At 39.8% G+C, this 17,343-nt stretch overlaps 1 protein-coding gene across 3 annotated transcripts in view; it reads right to left on the bottom strand.

Annotated features, from left to right (window-relative positions):
- The window catches only part of BVES (blood vessel epicardial substance), a 45,185-nt gene that overhangs the window by 16,409 nt on the left and 11,433 nt on the right, over positions 1-17,343 (bottom strand). For all 3 annotated transcript variants that reach the window (XM_043890184.1, XM_043890183.1, XM_043890186.1), the window contains exons 4-7: positions 15,439-15,626; positions 14,646-14,754; positions 5,719-5,886; positions 4,649-4,790 (exon numbers count right to left, since the gene is read on the bottom strand). In XM_043890184.1, the coding sequence (XP_043746119.1) occupies positions 4,649-4,790; positions 5,719-5,886; positions 14,646-14,754; positions 15,439-15,626 (607 nt within the window). The remainder of the gene's footprint in view (positions 1-4,648; positions 4,791-5,718; positions 5,887-14,645; positions 14,755-15,438; positions 15,627-17,343) is intronic.

Raw genomic sequence — 17,343 nt, 5'->3', positions numbered from 1 at the left:
TATGATTGCTCTTAAAGAGTGGTTAGGTTGGAAGGGGTCAGTTCTTTTCATTGAAAAAAATTTTTTTATTATTTGATAACTATATTAACTTGATAATTTTATTAAAGACTGAAAGTACACAACCCAATAAAATCCTTTTACAGTCATTTTACAGATGAAAAAATGCTGGGTGAGGAGAGAGGCCATTTAAAGGACTGGTGAGGGCTGGGGTCCTGGAGATGGTCCCCCAACCAGAAGGAGCTTGTGCACTAAGGTCCCAGAGGAGATGAATGGCATATTCTTTGCCATGAGAAGGGGGAAATACAACACTTACCTTGTGAAGGTAAGTGAAGATGAAATGAGAACATGTATGACAGTGGTCAGGATGTGTCAGTGGCTGAAACAGGGGCTGAATATTCCCAAACAAGTTTACACTCATGCATGGGTATTTGTAAGGTTAAAGGCAAAGCAAGACCTTGGAACCAATTCAGTATTTCTTCGTTTCAGGGCTGGCGAGCGGTCCTGACCAGGTTATTTAACCTCCCTAAGCTGCACTCTACTCATCTTCAAAGTGGGGGCGCTGCTTTTCACTAGCCCTTCTGGTGGGTCTGAGAACAGTTCTTAGGCTCATCTCCGGGTCCCCGCTGCCTTTCCACCTCTCCCTATAATCCTGTTTGTAAGCCTACAGTTGTTCACAGGGGAAACAAAATACAAATTGGATTGAGAAGATTATTTCATGAAACTCAGAAGATGGAATTGGCTTTCTGTATATTTCCAGATAAAGAAATAAATAAGAGAGCTGAGGGAAACCCATCATGTCAGATAAGCTGCCTAGTCATAGCAGACGAGAATACTAACCAGATGCAAATGAACTCAGCTTAGCACAGATCTATACCCCTAGGTCGGGCTTCCATGGTGGCTCAGATGGTAAAGAATCCACCTGCAATGTGGGAGACCTAGGTTTGATCCCTGGGTTGGGAAGACCCCCTGGAGAAGGGAACGGCTATCTACTCCAGTATACCAGCCTGGAGAATTCCATGGACTGCAGTCCACGGGGTCCCAAAGAGGTGGACACAACTGAATGACTTTCATTTTCACTTTTCCCTAGGTCATATGAAATTAGTAGACTGTCCAGAGCTCCTCCTTGACATTAATAACAAAAAAAAATACTTTAAAAGGCTTTTTTGGTCAGGAAGAAATATCTCTTAACTATTCCATAGTCTGTTAAAGAAATCATAAATTTTAACTATAGTTTCTGAAAAACATGGTTTAAGTTAGCAAAATCTTTCAAAGATGAGTTCTAACAGACTGGATCACCTACACTGACTCAGGATTTTTAAGAAACAAACCAAACAATAGGTTATTTCACTCCAATTAACTAAAATAAAGTTCTCAACTTTCAAAGAAACATCATATGTCCACCTGTTGCCATGACAATGCCTGTGCTCAGCACCACTTATGATGGAACTGCCGAGGACAGGCAGTCTGCATGCGTGTTTTATATACTACACGTAGGGAGCTAAACCTGTAAGGAGGGGAAGACAGATGACAGGCACCTTGATGAGCTCCTTGGTCCAGGAGCAGAGACCAGAAAGCTTACATCCACATAAGGGCATTAAATCCTCACACATCCTGGACACCCTGTCTCACAATCACACTTCCAAACATGGGACTCAAGCAAATGAAGCAATGGGAAAGCAACAAAGAATTAAACAGCTTTAAGAGCCGTGTTGTGATTCTGCCATCACGGTCTTTCATCAGCTGCGAGTGGCAGTGACTCAAACACCAGCTGCTCCTTCAGTCTTCCCGAGTGAGGAGGAGCCAGCGGCACCCATGTGCGTGTGAGAAAGAAAGGAAGCAGCCTCTCTATCGTGGCCAGAGGTTGGGGGAGCCATCTGTTAGCACTGCGTCGTCTAGTGAGAGCTAAGATACCTCTCTCCCATGCAGACTGCAGTGAAGATTAAATGTGATTATGTTTAGAGAGTACCTGAAAAAATAATAACTGATATTGTCAATAAACATGTGTTCCCTTCTTTCCACTAGCATTCATGAAGTGGATACTTACTGTTGCTGAGTCCAGCTGCCCTGGCTGCCCCCATGTGTACATCAAAAATGCAGAAGAGTCAGAGCTTAGGCATTTGTTTTGGGGACCTCGCATGCTCCAAGTGTGCTGTAGTCCTAAGGGATTGGTTTTGTATTCTCTGTTTTACAAAGGAATGTAAACTGGATAAGTTGATGCCCTACTGATGGGCTGGGCAAAAGAAAAACGAAAACAGCCTTCCGTAGTTCTGGGACAAAACCTAAGTAAGAGAAAATAAGAACTAACCAATTTTTAATGAATCACATGATAGGATGAATAATTCATAATTAATATCAGTGTTGTGCCCAAATACTAATGTCTTCCATTAAGCTGCAGAGGTGAAGCTGAGAAGCTCAGAATGAGGACTGTTAGAAGGAAGCAGGGATGAACGTCCATTTGCTGTGCAGTTCACACACACACACGCACACACACGCACACACTCAAAACTATGCATATATGTGGCTCTGTGCATTTTACATCATAACGTGTAAGAGCTTGTATAATAAACCTGAGGATAAAACATATATTTAATAGTTAAATGAACAACATAAGCAGGCTGTACACATTTTCAGTGCAGCAAAGTGCACTGAACGAGGGGACTGAGAAGGAAAGCTACCACCCTGTCCTCCAGGGCTCCCTGCCTCTTCAGAGGCGGAAGTTTCAATTACCCATGCAAGAAACAGCCAGTTGGATTAAACTCACAATTCACTACAAGGAAGAGGGAAGGAAACAGACCAGGAATTGTGCCCTGACAATCTGATATGACGGCTCATGTCAGACTAGAAAGGTCATGCAATTTATTCCAAGTCATACAACTAGTAATTATTAGAGCAAGGACCCAGGTCTGAATGCACAAGATGTTTGATCTATCCACAAAATACCTAGAAATTTAGGCTTCTGGAGGCAAGTATAGTACAGATGTTAATCTTGAAAAAATGTTCTCATTCTGTTTAAACAACATACCCTAGAGAAGGTTTCCTTTTCTAAAATGTTAAAATGTCCAAAGGACTTCCCTGGTGGCTCAGATGGTAAAAAATTTGCCTGCAGTGCAGGAGAACCAGGTTTGATCCCTGGATTGGGAAGATCCCTTGGAGAAGGAAATGGCAACCCAATCCAGTATTCTGGCCTGGAGAATCCCCATGGACAGAGGAGCCTGGTGGGCTACAGTCCATAGGGTCACAAAGAGTCGGACATGAATGAGCAACTAACACTTTCAAAATGTCCAAAAGCTTTAGATTATACAATAAAACACTACAGAAAAACCAAGCTGATTTTAAGAAAATGAATGGCCATCCCATATACTGCTTGTTCTCAGGGCTTCCTCAGCAATACTGCAGAACTATAAAAACTACAAAAAAAAAAGCCATTCTATAGGAAGAATAATCACATACAATATTTCAGTGTAATTCCCCTTCTGCTGGCCTTTCTTAGAAATCACTGTACAAGTAATTAAGATGGGTCCATTGGAAAATGCTTATTAATGACCACCAAACTGTTTCAATAAGGCAGATAATACATCTGACATGCTAGTAGATTCAGAGTTTGGTCAACCTCAGTTGTACTTTCAAAAAGTTACTTTGGAATAAAATATAGCCATTTCCAGGTTCTCATTTGTATTATTTCTGAAATCTCCTTTAGGCCCATAATGCATTTCTGTGCCTAGTCTTTGCTTTGGCACTTACACCAATTACATGGCCTTGTCAATTCCAGCAATACTGTGCAATACTTAGAATCCTTAATCCATTTTCTCTAAAGCATCCAAAGTTACAAGATCATTTACATACATGTTTAGGATCGTTGAATGTGTATATGGATGTTCTTAAAAGTTACTTCGGTTTTACATATGATTGCAAAGATGAATAGTTTTTGGTTCATGCAGTGAGAGAATCTGCCTGTCTGCTAGTTCCCATGAATTGGTTCAACATTCTTACACCACCATTATTGGAATAATTCTTATTATAAAATAATTTTAAGTATTAACATTAAGCATCTCTTGAAATAATTGTTTCATCTTATTAACCTCAACATCTGTGTCATTAGTACTATTTAAAATGTTTTAAAGCAATCTAAGCTATAGCAGAATCTTGAAAAACTTGCCTTTTGGTGGGAGTGTGAATGAGGTGACTCACAGTGGAGCTGAGTGGCCTCCTTCATCTTAGGGAAAGTTCTGTTAACTGATCACCTGTTAACTCTGGGTGGTTACATTGAGATAACCAGCTGGCAGTATAACTAACCTCCAGCTGTTGCTTCCTACCATTTTAAACACTGGGTGTAGTTTCCACGAAAATCATGAAAACAAGAAGACCATGCCCAGAAAGCCGTATAGACTGTTTCATACTATTCCACTCAATAGTTTGAGAAAAGTATATGGCAAAACAAGTGGACAACTTCTGAAATGTAAATAAGAGTTCCAGAGTTAGATTTTAACTGATGGGCAATAGAAAAAAAAAGCTAGAAAAAGTGATTATTTTTATTGTTACCTTGAGGTTGTCAAATAATTTCAACTCCAAAAGTTACTTTTCTGATCAAAGTTGTCACTTGTCCTTTTCTAGCAACATCCATCAGAATCCCAGGGTGGGGATAACTTACGAAGAGAGGATACGCTGGAGGTGCCCCGAAGAAACTGGTGTAAGCCGTCTTCGTCTTCGCTGGAGCTGACTATGCTGTTCCTCATTTCCAGCATGGACAACTGAGTGCAAAGGCTGAGCTGGTGGTCCAATTTTTTGATCTTCTGTAAAGCAAAGTTTTAAGATTTCTGAGCGCTATGGGGCTTAGATCATAGCTTTCCTGTAAGTAGCATTTACTTTTCCTTGAAATAAGGAACTGTTGGTACATAGTGCCAAATAAAGAGGAGCTATAATTTTTTATTATAAGCTATTACTGCAAATACATTATAAAAATTTAATATACTCACTGGACTATTTATTAATCTGCAAAATGCTAAGCACCAACCTAATTTGATAACTGCCTAGACAAGATAACTTGAAGAGTGCCCACACCCATACTCATAGTCCCTGGGGGACAGTACTTATGGAAACAATGTTTTGCAAGTTCTCTTCTGTAATCACTTAAACTTCTTTCTCAGCAAATGTGGGGAAATGAAGATCAAATTGCAAATTGTTGAAGATCCATACAGCTCTGAAATGCCTAACTGAATGGCCACAGGCTTCCATTCCTATACCTCTCGTCGCTTATGGGCTTTCTGGAAAGGAACCTGATCAGTAGGATGTGCAAGACTGGAAGACATGGGGTTAAAATGCCAACCTCCTGCTTGCTGGGGTTGATCAGCATTTATCGGTCTGCCCTGCCTTTCCTGGCCTACACACATCACCCTTAGTCCTCTGGCTCACTTACCATTTTCTTTAGATTGCTTGAAAGACATTTTATGAAGAGGACAGCACATCTCACTACACATGTGTCTGACATGCGCAGACACCTCACTAGGTCATGGGAAATATAGTAATTACATGGTATTTCCTCATTCTTGAGAAATGATCCCCTGAAGTGTCTCTCAATTATAAGCATCCCCACTTCATTTAACATAGAACTAATTCATGATTAGTTAATGAAAATTCAGGAAACTATACACTGCATAAAGGAGGGATACCTCACTCTACATATGTATTTAACAAAGTAAAAGGACTCAGAAAAATACGTACTTTATCGTTTAAGGTGGGATCATTCAATGAGTAGAGCTTGTTTGTAATGTCTTTTCCTATAAGATACCTAAATATTTCATACAGAAAAGGCTCTGATTCCAGAAAGTAAGTTAATCTTTCTCTTGACCAGCATAAAAATCTGCAATTATCATCTGCAATAATGGTGACCTGCCAAAGAAACAGAAAGAAAAATGTATATGAATTATGATGTCAGTAACTTGGGGCAAGGGAAGAGTGGAATAATTTAGTGGATATTATTATAGCAATGTTTTATCATATTAGTTAAAATAAGACTCATAAACACAAGCTTCTATAAATATAACATTATGTTTAAAATCAAGCAGTCTGTACACTGGGCTTCCCAGTGTACAGTAAAGAACCTGCCTGCAATGCAGGAGACATAAGACACGCAGGTTCAATCCCTGGGTCGGGAAGATCCCCTGGAGGAGGGCATGGCAGCCCACTCCAGCATTCTTGCCTGGAGAATCCGCATGGACAGAGGAGTCTGGTGGGCTATGGTCCATAAGGTCGCAAGAAGTCAGACATGACCAGAGCAGCTGAGCACACAATCTGTAGACTAAGTGAAAATAAAGTCTTCAAGTTTTGTTGTTCTGTTTTGTGAGCTCTGGTGATAGAAGTCTGGCCTCCATGTCAATAGCACTGCTAGAGTGTACTAGACTGATGTCCCATTCAATATGGCTAAATATTTCTTTACACCTGGATTATTATACTGGAGAATGAAAAAAGGAACTCATGTGAGTTGATTTTACCCAGATGGTCATTGATGAATAAGGCTAGTAAGGGTCCTTTTTTTGTTCCTTCTGTCATAGGTATTTCTTGTGTGTGAACTACCAAGGGTAGCACAAAGGGGACACACACAGAGATGCTCCAGCTAGCTCAGAACTGGGAAACCACACTCTTTCCCTCAGTGTCATTACATAAGAAAGTGGGCGAGCATTTTAATTGCACCGTGCAGAGCTCAAGTGTTCCTTAAAGAAATCCCCTCTCCAGAACGAGGAGCTCAGTGTGAGGACGCCCTTCCTCACACGCAGGTCCTTCCATCAGCTTCACATGGCATGCCTGTCACTGGACTCCAGCTCATCCACGGTCCATTCTCTCTCCTGAGCACCCTGAGGGCAGGGCTGTGCATCTTCATACTGAGTGCCTGGCTTCCAACACAGCGTGGTGCTCGCTGCAGATTTACTGATGAAGGTGTTAAGAGATGAACACACATACTACTGAAGGCACAACGTGTTTTTATATCTTTTTTTTTTTTTAGCTTTTTTTTTAGTTATTTATTTATGTATTTTATCTTTAACATTAAACCCAATGACTTTCCAAGCGGGAGATTAATACAAGTTTTCAAAATTGACATGAAGTCATATCTGGGCTCAGGGCAAATGTTTCCAGAGGAGCTCTTTACCCTTTGTTAGTCAGAAAACTAAATGTATTTCAGATGACAAGATAGGTTTTCTCTCTACTAGGAGAGAAAACAGAAAACCCAGCTTCTCTCCTTGTGTCAGTGGCTGAAATCTGATCCTCAGTAAATCAGAGGGTTTGACTACAAAAGACGAGTAAGTTCTTTGACTACAAAAGAACAGTCAGTGTTCCCAGGAAAATAAAACTGTACTTATTTATTATGTTAAATAATATTAAAATACTATATTAAATAATAAATCTGCCAAACCAAACACATTGGCATTTAAGAAACGCATCAGCAGCTCTGTGGTTCCACAAAACACTAAATTTCATTTATTCTTTCAACATACATTGTTAGGCTGGTAGTTTACACCAGACCCAGTTCAAGGCACTGGGGTTATCATGGTGAACAAGAAAGACAAGATCCTTGCCCTGTGATGCTTACATTAATGGAGGAAGCTGATAATAAATGTGACAACCTCAGGTGGCAGTAAGTGTTTTGACAAACCACAGGACAGGGGAAAATGGAAGAGAATGACTAGGAAATTCCAGGTACACATAATGCCCTTCCTTTACGAATGTATTGTATTTTGAAACATTTAACATGCTTTTGTATCTATCATGTAAACAGATCCTTAAAACTGCTTTTGAGATAAGACAGATAACATTCTTCCTCATTTTCCAGATGCTAAATAAGCACCAAAAAATTTACATATGGACACATGTTAATGAACAGTGGAGTGAGTGCTTCTGACTTCCAGCCCAGACATGTTTTCCCACCAGGTGGGAAATCCTATATGTACTAGAGTTATCAAGACAATCACCGAGAAAGCCATTTGGTAAAGTGAGCACAAGGCTGACTCGCCATCAAGAATCCTCTGTGTAAAGAACAACTGAACATAGTGTCATAAATCCTACATTCTAATGGAGGAAGCTGGTAATAAGTAAGGATATGTGACCAAGGACAAAAAGATTTATAGGAAGAGAAGTATAAGATCAAGAGACATAGAAGCCTGTCCTTAGGAGTTCCCAGAAACAGTAGGAGATGGGTATGTTAACAAAAGATGACTGAATAATATTCTCGAGGAGTGAATATTTTTAGAGAAGGTGAGCACGGGGCACTCAGGATGACCCAGTCCTGCACCCAAGCATTGAAGAAAGGGTTAGGGGAGTTGAAGTCCCTTCATTCTGCAAAGACGTCATCCATGCCTTTGGAAGATACAGTTCATGCACGGTGGGGGAAGAAGTAAAGGAGAAGTTGGAAATCATGCAGGAAAAGAAGAAGCCATTGCACAGGTGATGTATTGCACATGCATTTAACTTTTTTCCAACAATTTTAATAACCTCAAGTTTTCCATGAGGCAAAAATACTTTTAATATGATATTATAGTTTGCTTAGAACCATTGCTTAGAACTATTTTCAAAAATTGAAGTTTAGTTGATTTGGTGTTTCAGGTATATAGCAAAAGGATTTGTTTATACATACATACATACATACATATATATATATATATCTCCTTTTTCAGGTTATTTTTCATTATAGGTTATTATAAGGTTGAATACAGTTCCTTGTGGCATCAGATCAGGAAAGGAGTATATCAAGGTTGTATATTGTCACCCTGCTTATTTAACTCAGAGTACATCAAGCAAATGTTGGACTGGATGAAGCACAACCTGGAATCAAGATTGCCTGGAGAAATGATATCAGATATGCAGATGACACCACCTTTATGGCAGAAAGTGAAGAACTAAAGAGCATCTTGATGAAAGTGAAAGAGAAAAGTGAAAAAGTTGGCTTAAAACTCAACATTCAGAAAACTAAAATCATGGCATCTGGTCCCATCACTCCATGGCATATAGATGGGGAAACAGTGAGACTTTATTTGGGGGGGGGCTCCAAAAGACACTTGGTCCTTTGAAGAAAAGTTATGACCAACCTAGACAGCATATTAAAAAGCACAGACATTACTTTGCAAACAAAGGTCCATCTAGTCAAGGCTATGGTTTTTCCAGTAGTCATGTATGGACGTGAGAGTTGGACTATAAAGAAAACTGAGCACCAAAGAATTGATGCTTTTGAACTGTGGTGTTGGAGAAGACTCTTGAGGGTCCCTTGGACAGCAAGGAGATCCAGCCGGTCCATCCTAAAGGAAATCAGTCCTGAATATTCATTGGAAGGACTGATGCTGAAGCTGAAAGTCCAATACTTTGGCCAGCTGATAGGAAGAACTGACTCATTTGAAAAGACCCTGATGCTGGAAAAGATTGAAGGCAGGAGGAGAAGGGGAGGACAGAGGATGAGATGGTTGGATGGCATCACCAACTCAATGGACCTGAGTCTGAGTAAACTCCAGGAGTTGGTGATGGACAGGGAGGCCTGGCGTGCTGCAGTCCATGGGGTCGCAAAGGGTCAGACGTGACTGAGCAGCTGAACTGAACTTCTGCTGTCAAGCAAAGTGATTCAGTTATACATATACACATTCTTTTTTAATATTCCTCTCCATTACTCTTTATCATAGGATACTGAATATAGTTCCCTGTGCGATACAGTAGGGCCTTGCTGTTTATCCATTCTATACTTAATACCTTACATCTGCTAACCTGAAACTCCCGCTTCACCCCTAACTCCCTCCTCCATGGCAACCATAAATCTGTTTTCTATGTCTGTGAGTCTGTTTGTTTTGTAGATAGGTTCATTTGTGTCATATTTTAGGTTCCACACATAAGTGACATTATATGGTATTTGTCTTTGTCTTTCTGACTTACTTTACTTAGTTCGATAATCACTGGTTCCATTTATGTTGCTATTTCATTCTTTTTTATGACTGAGTAATATTCCATTATATGTATGTACCACGTCTTGATCCATCCATCTGTTGATGGACATTTAGGTTTCTTTTATGTCTTAGCTATTGTAAATAGAGCTGCAATGAACAATGGGGTGCTTGTATCTTTTTGATTTATAGCTCTGTATGGACATATGCCCAGGAATGGGATTGCTGGATCATATGGTAATTCTATATTTAGTTTTCTGAGGAACCTCCATACGGTTTTCTATGGTGGCTGCACCAACTTACATTCCCACCAACAGTGTAGGAGGGTTCTTTTTTCTCCACATCCTCTCCAGGCCATTCTGATCAGTGTGAGATGGTACCTCATTGTAGTTTTGATTTGCATTTCTCTAATAATTAGCGATGTTGAGCATCTATTCTTATGCCTGTTTGCCATCTGTATTTCTTCTTTGCAGAGGTGTCTATTTAGGTCTTCTGCTCATTTTTTCATTGGGCTTTTTGTTGTTGTCAAGTTGTATGAGCTATTTGTATATTTTGGAAATTAAGCCCTTGTCAGCTACATCGTTTGCAAATATTTTCTCCCATTCTGTAGGTTGTCTTTTCATTTTGTTGATGGTTTCCTTTGCTGTGCAAAAGCTTGTAAATTTGATTAGGCCCCATTTCTTTGTTTTGTTCTAATTTCTATTGCCTTAGGAGACTGACCTAAGAAAACATTGGTATGATTTATATCGGATAATGTTTTGTCTATGTTCTCTTCTAAGAGTTTTATTACCATAAATGTTATGCCTTATGTTTAAGTACTTAAGCCATTTTGAGTTTAACTTTGTGTACATGAGAGCGTGTATTCTAACTTCATTGATTTACATGGGACTAGGCAATCATTTTTTATTAATGGTTGAAAACTACTTTAAACCTGTTTAAATTATTATTCAATTTAAGTGTAGTAACAGTATTCATATAATAAGCTATGCGTGCGTGCTAAGTCACTTCAGTCGTGTCCAACTCTTTGTGACCCTTCAGACCATAGCCCCCCTGGCACTTCTGTCCATGGGATTATCCAGGCAAGAATACTGGAGTGGATTGCCATGCCCTCCTCCAGGGGAGCTTCCCAATCCAGGGATGGAACCTGAGTCTTATGTCTCTTGCATTGATAGGAGGGTTCTTAACCACTAGCGACACCTGGGAAGTTGAGTCTATCAAGTCCACAAGAGCAAGCATTTAGTTGGAAGCAGGTAGTTAGCGTACTGACTGAGGTCATTTCACTCGATAGCTAATGCTTCATTTCTATCAAATAGACAGTTTACTTAATGATTTCCTGTTGACAGCAGCCAAGTGAAACATATCTTTAATGAGGAATTTTTTGAAGCACCTAGGAATTCTTAAAGCTTCCATAAAGTACATTTGCTTTTTAGATTATTAGGGTATCTCAGCAGTGCCATGCTTGAGTTCTTATGAATTTTACAGAAGAAATAAAAGCCTACACAGTAGTGGAAGACACAAAAGAATTTCTCTCAAGTAGAGAATTAGACAAAGCATTTGTAACCAGGTTTGCTGCAATTACTCAAGGTGCTGGATTAGTCCCAAACCAATCCTACACCCTCACTTAATGAAAAGACTTTATCAAGAACCAGGGTGTTGGAGGGAAATGCTGAATGTGCTAGCATGGGAAATGGCAGTCTGACATTATGACTGACTGACTGTCCTCAGGGGAGAATTTATTATTTTCTTTGCGTACTGTACAACATTTCACACATGAAAATGTCCCCGAAGTGGTCCATTCAACTAATTTTTATTGAGTTCTCATCCACACTGAAACACAACAGAGCCAAGGCTGGCAGATTAAATTGCTTTGCAACTTAACCCAAAGATTTACTTAACACTAAGAGAAGGTTTTATTTAAAAGCAGTTAAAACTCAGTGTTCCTTTATTTCACCAGAGCCTGGACATCTGCCTCCAAGACATTCTTTTTCTCTTAAAGTCAATAAAGGTTTGTTTTTCAAGCTTCACAGCACAGGATGTGCTATCGATTATGGGAAGGCAACAGCGGGAGGTAGAACCCAAAAGAAAAATGAAAATGGCAAAGCTCACTGGAGATGAAATGACTGTACAAAGAAGAAATGAGACACAAAACACTACTTCTGCCTTTTGTGATACTGATACTCAAGATTCTCCCAAGAGTTCTCAGAAGCAGCCTGGGTCTGGTAGTCCTAGCAGAGCACCAAGGGATGCTGGATGTTTAGAGTTGGTGTGTCAGCTCCGTCAATCTGCCCGTCATCATAATTACCGCATGTTCCTGAACAACACACTGTGTGATCTCAAGGGACAGTCGCCAATTCTACTGGCTTCCTTTCCTCCTTTCATCCTACTGTTGAATTCACTAGCACCCCTACCAAAGAATGAATTTAAAGATACAAAAATGCAAAGGAAGCAGCACCTTGTCAGAACACTTACAAGCATCCAGAGTTAGAGAAGAATGAAATTAGCAGGTAAAAGGGTGTGTGGGTGCAGAAGTCTGGCCACTGACAATTTCAAGTGTCCTCTGCCTTTGGCATAGAGAGTGAAAAGCTGATCCTAGGAGCACATGATGGTTTTCATCTGGGAACTCGCTTCAGGAAGAGGCAGTATACTCCTACACAGATGTGCACCAGCTATTTTTACTCTTGAGTATCCGCCAATAGGGACATTTGGTGAACAATCAAAACAGAATCTCTCCCGAGGGCTTACTCTGATGGGAGTCTTTTCCAACTGTACGGGACTTAGGCTTGATGGTGCCAGAGCAGTTTTTATCCATTGATCAATCAGCCACACCAGACTCTGTGCAGAGAAAAGCTGACTAGTGCTTGGGGAGGCTGAACTAATATCTTTCACCCCGTTAGGGTACCTTGAGTTTGGTCATGTTTTTAGAAACATGAGAAGCAAATCAATCATGAGGACTATTTCTCAATTGCCAAATCCCAATCCCCTGTCCTGAAGAAGCAGAAGAACTGTGATGAGTGGTAGAAAGTCCTTTGTTTGTTAATTACATATAATTTGTAGTCCGGTGTTAAAGACAGTACACGTTATGTCCCAGGGGCTACAGGCTGCTGGAAACACAGGAGGTTCAGTCCCCTACCTTTCCCCAAATGCTGGTCTCTTCAGGATCCTATGAAACAGTTATTGTGTAAAATCACTTGCTACTATAAACAGAAATAGATGCAGCAGATAAATGTTGGGCTTTGGAAGAAGAAATAGGAAGCAGGTCAGAGGAAAAGAGGCAGAGAGGAAAGAAGTGGCCCCGGCCAGTTTGTAGATGGTGGTGATTAAAGATACTGTAAGAATAAACCTCCGTGCAGAGCTGACCCCAGAAAAACCCAAGGGAGTGTGTAAGTTAGAGGAGGCAGGATGTAGGATCTGCTTTTTCCTCCTGTATCTTTAGCTCAGCAAGCCTGGGGACAGCATTGCAGCCAGGTAGTAAATTTATATGAGACCCTCTAGTAAATGCACATAACTTTAACACATTGTGTGGTTACTCAGGTAGGGTAGGAGTGGGGCAGGCCTGAAACCATTGTAAATCCACTTAACTAGTGTCTGTGAATGTCCCCTTGTATCTCCATGTGGCGTCCCCAAGAGTGTGGCATCTCAAAATGAGACTCAATGATAAGACTTTGTCATCAAGAAACACTGATTTTTCCTCCGACAGGTGGTAGCATCCCCTTCTACTCCATTTCCTACCTAAATGTTTACATTTACCCTCCTGCTCATAAAAAACCGTATTCTCAGGATACTTCCTTAATGCTGTTTAGCTAAAGGCTCAGACTAAAGGAAACTCTCCATTTTCTTGGTTACTTTCCTGACAATACTGAGGGGAATAAAATAGGACAGCTGGACATTTACAGGAAGAATCAGAACAAAGTATCACAAATGGAGCTTTTTTTTTTTAAAGATACTAAAAGAACCAGGCTGAGTACTTCAAATTATTCTAACTGTAAAGAACTTCATTCTTTGCTGTTAAACATATTCATTACATTTAAAAGAGTACAGTGATTAACTTTTTTTTCATGAGGATTAACAAAATAGGTTCTCTAGGGCAAAATCAGTTTCTTGCTTTTCCCCAGTAAAAGTAACCAATTACATGTTTTAAGTACACTGATTATCCATAACTGACCTTTTCCTTTTTTTTCATAACAAAAGCATTAGATGTTCTCTATGGAAAACGTAGAAAAATCAGAAAAATTCAACAAAACAAAAAGGAAGAAAACAAAACAATCAAACTTACAATTCAGAAATAAGTGTTAACATAATGACTAAATCAGGATATATATTTCTAGACCTCTTCTTGTGTACCTATACACACCACTTTCAGTTTTACAAGGAACTTCCCTGATGGTCCAGTAGTTAGGAATCTGCCTGCCAGTGCAGGGGACACAGGTTTGATCCCTGGTTCAGGAAGATCCCACATGCTACAAAGCAACTAAGCCCTTGCCACAAGAGAAGCCACCTCAACAAGAAGCCTACACACCACACTGAAGAGGAACTACCATTCTCTGCAACTAGACAAAAGCAGGACTGCCAAAAAAAATTTTTTTTAAATTTTTGCAAAAATGGGATCATACTATATACACCATATGGTAATCTCTTTTTTCAATAAATCATGGCCACTTTTCCATCCATATCCTTTGGATTTTGAATATGACATTAACTAGTTTCAATCTTCTTAAGAATCATGCCAAAACATACCTGGAATTTTTCACCTTTGTGCATCTGGGTTGATCTAAATTCAGGAGAATCTATAAAGGCACAGGGGTAAATGTTATGCAGAAAATGTCCTCGATAGGAAACCTTCATTCTGATAACAGAAATTAGTGTTAATAAATGCATAATAATTCACACATATCATGACAAGCTTTAAAATCTCCATAATCTTATGGGTTTTTTATTTTGTAAAAACTTAAAGACCCCACAGGAGACTGACATCATTAAAAAGTACTTCCCGAGGCACAAGTATTAGTTTCAAAATAAGTTTCACTAACAACAAGGGGAAAAAAGTGTCCATATTGAAGCAGACATGTCTAATTTCATCAGTGTCTAGCTGGAGTGACCATATAATTCATTATTCAAACTGGTACACTTCTGAGCAAGAACAGACACTGCAGGGGAGACCGATATTCCTAGAAGTTGCATGTTTGTGATATTCAAAAAAATAAGCAAGTTGCCTCTAAAACACGCATAAGCTTCTTAAATTTTAATATCCAATTTAAACCTATTCCAGTTCTGCCTCATTTAAACTTACTAAAAAGGTGAAAACTATTCACAAGTAAAAATCTTGATAGCAACATGATTCACGGAGATAAATCCTACATAACTTTACCACATTATTCTGTAACATTCTATAATGCAGTTGTCCAGATGAAAATTCACCTCCATGACCACTTACTCCATTAGTTGGCAACATTCCCTTTCATTCATTTCCTACCCAGAGGCCAGAAGATTCCAGGCAAACAAGGCATTTTGATTTCCATAGAGCACTTACTTTCCTTTCAGGAGAATACTCAGACGGTCGTCAACTGAGGTTAGATCCTCTACAGCATAGCTCTCGCCCTTTTTCAACGTTTGGATCATGCAAAACTGTCCAGTTAATCTTCTGAACAAATCTGGAGACACACGGAGGGGTTCAAACAATCGCCGGTAGATGCTTCTGAGTTCCTTTTCGATCTTTACCTGAAAGGAAGCAGTGACCGAATGCCACATCTCATGCAGCAACCCCGAAACATCAGCTACTGTGGTCTAAATAGAGTTTGGGGAATAAACGGATCTGCAATACATGCTATCGCCCTTCTATATTTTGGTCAGTGGAATCTGACACCGAGAGTAAGTGGTGATGTAAGTCTAGATGCTAAAAGGGCACTTTTGCAGTTAAGCCGAACTCTGAGAGCATATGGTGAAGATCTGCACTGTTGACTACATCTCTTTCTATGCACTACCAAGCAGCCGTGGCGGTTCTGATTGTTGTCACACTATTTACCTTGCCCATCTTAGCATTTTCTAGAAATAACATATTAATAAAAGCTTTTCATTTGAGAACATTTTTGTTTCACAGAAGGAAGTTACACTAACTTTGAAATATTACAGCAAGGAAATAAGTACATAAATTAGGAATCAACTTGGAAACAAATTTATTAAGATTGATGCATTAAATGTTTTACTTATGTGCAATTATTATCTAGTGGGTTAATACAGGAAATCAAATATCCTTAGCTGTAATTGCTACTTCTCATGTATTTATTCCAAAGCAAAGTGAAGAATGCAAAATTCAAATGGCTCAGTCGCCTATGTTGTCAGACTATCCAAGGCCCAAGTCAAGCCTATCCGTGTGCCCAGCATTAGTCTGGGAAAGCTGTACTGCATGCAAATGAACCTTGATGTTCAAGTGATCATCCATCTCAATGAAATCTGTGGCAGCTATGCCATGAAGCTACAGACCCAGGAGATCAGGGCTGCTCAGATGTCACCGTAGCCTTTCTGACACTCTTATTTCCTGCTGTTTCGTTTTAATGAAGAATTAGCATTTATATTTTTCAAAAAGATAGGCTTATAGCCCGAGAAGAAACAAAAGCACAGATACTGAGTGATTTACTTCCTCGGTGGCAACTCCTGAATCTTTCGTTCAGAATGTGGGATTCTAGGAAGTTCTGATATTGAGAAGCTGAAATCCTTATTATTACTATCATCTACCTCTCCACTCCAGAGCTTTTGTAATGAGTGTCTCATTAATTCACAGATCTGTCTCACTTTCAGCATGCACACTAGCCAGTGTGGCATAATGATCATATGAACTGAAAAACTGACTTAAATTCATAATCTGCTCATCCTGCCAGCCTTAGCTCAAGTCCCAGTTCTTCCATGAAGCCCTCTAAATTCCTCTCTTTGAAAGCATTTACTTATCAAAGGTTTTCTTGAGCACCAATTACGTGCCAGCCATGCTTGGCAGGAACAGGGAACACAACAATAAGTGTGGTAGATGATCCTATTGTTTGCAGCTCCTGGCTACTTCCACCCCTGAAAGAGGATCGCATATCCTCTTAACCCATCCTATTCCCACATCATCAGGCTTGGTCATGTCAGTTGCTCTGGCAAGCAGAATTGATATATGCTCCTCCTGAGCAGAAGTTTTAAGAAACAATAAGTGTTTCTTTTGTTCTCTTATATGCTTCTCTCTGCCATGACAATGCATGTCCAAATAGAACCTGCTGCTTCAGCAGAGATCCTGAAATGAGGACACGCGGAGAAATGAAGAATTGCAGCTGTACCCAGCTGCCACAGTCCACACATTAGGTGAGTGAAGAAAAAACTTGTTGCTGTTATATGGCACGAAGACTTTCAGACTGTTACACAGCATAAAGTAGTGAAAAGTGACTAACACAGTGAGTAAAACAGA

This window comes from Cervus elaphus, chromosome 28 (assembly GCF_910594005.1).
Source record: "Cervus elaphus chromosome 28, mCerEla1.1, whole genome shotgun sequence".
NCBI classification, from domain to species: Eukaryota; Metazoa; Chordata; class Mammalia; order Artiodactyla; family Cervidae; genus Cervus; species Cervus elaphus.
The sequence above is the reverse complement of the archived record's forward strand: the minus strand, read 5'-3'. Positions and strand labels throughout refer to the sequence as shown.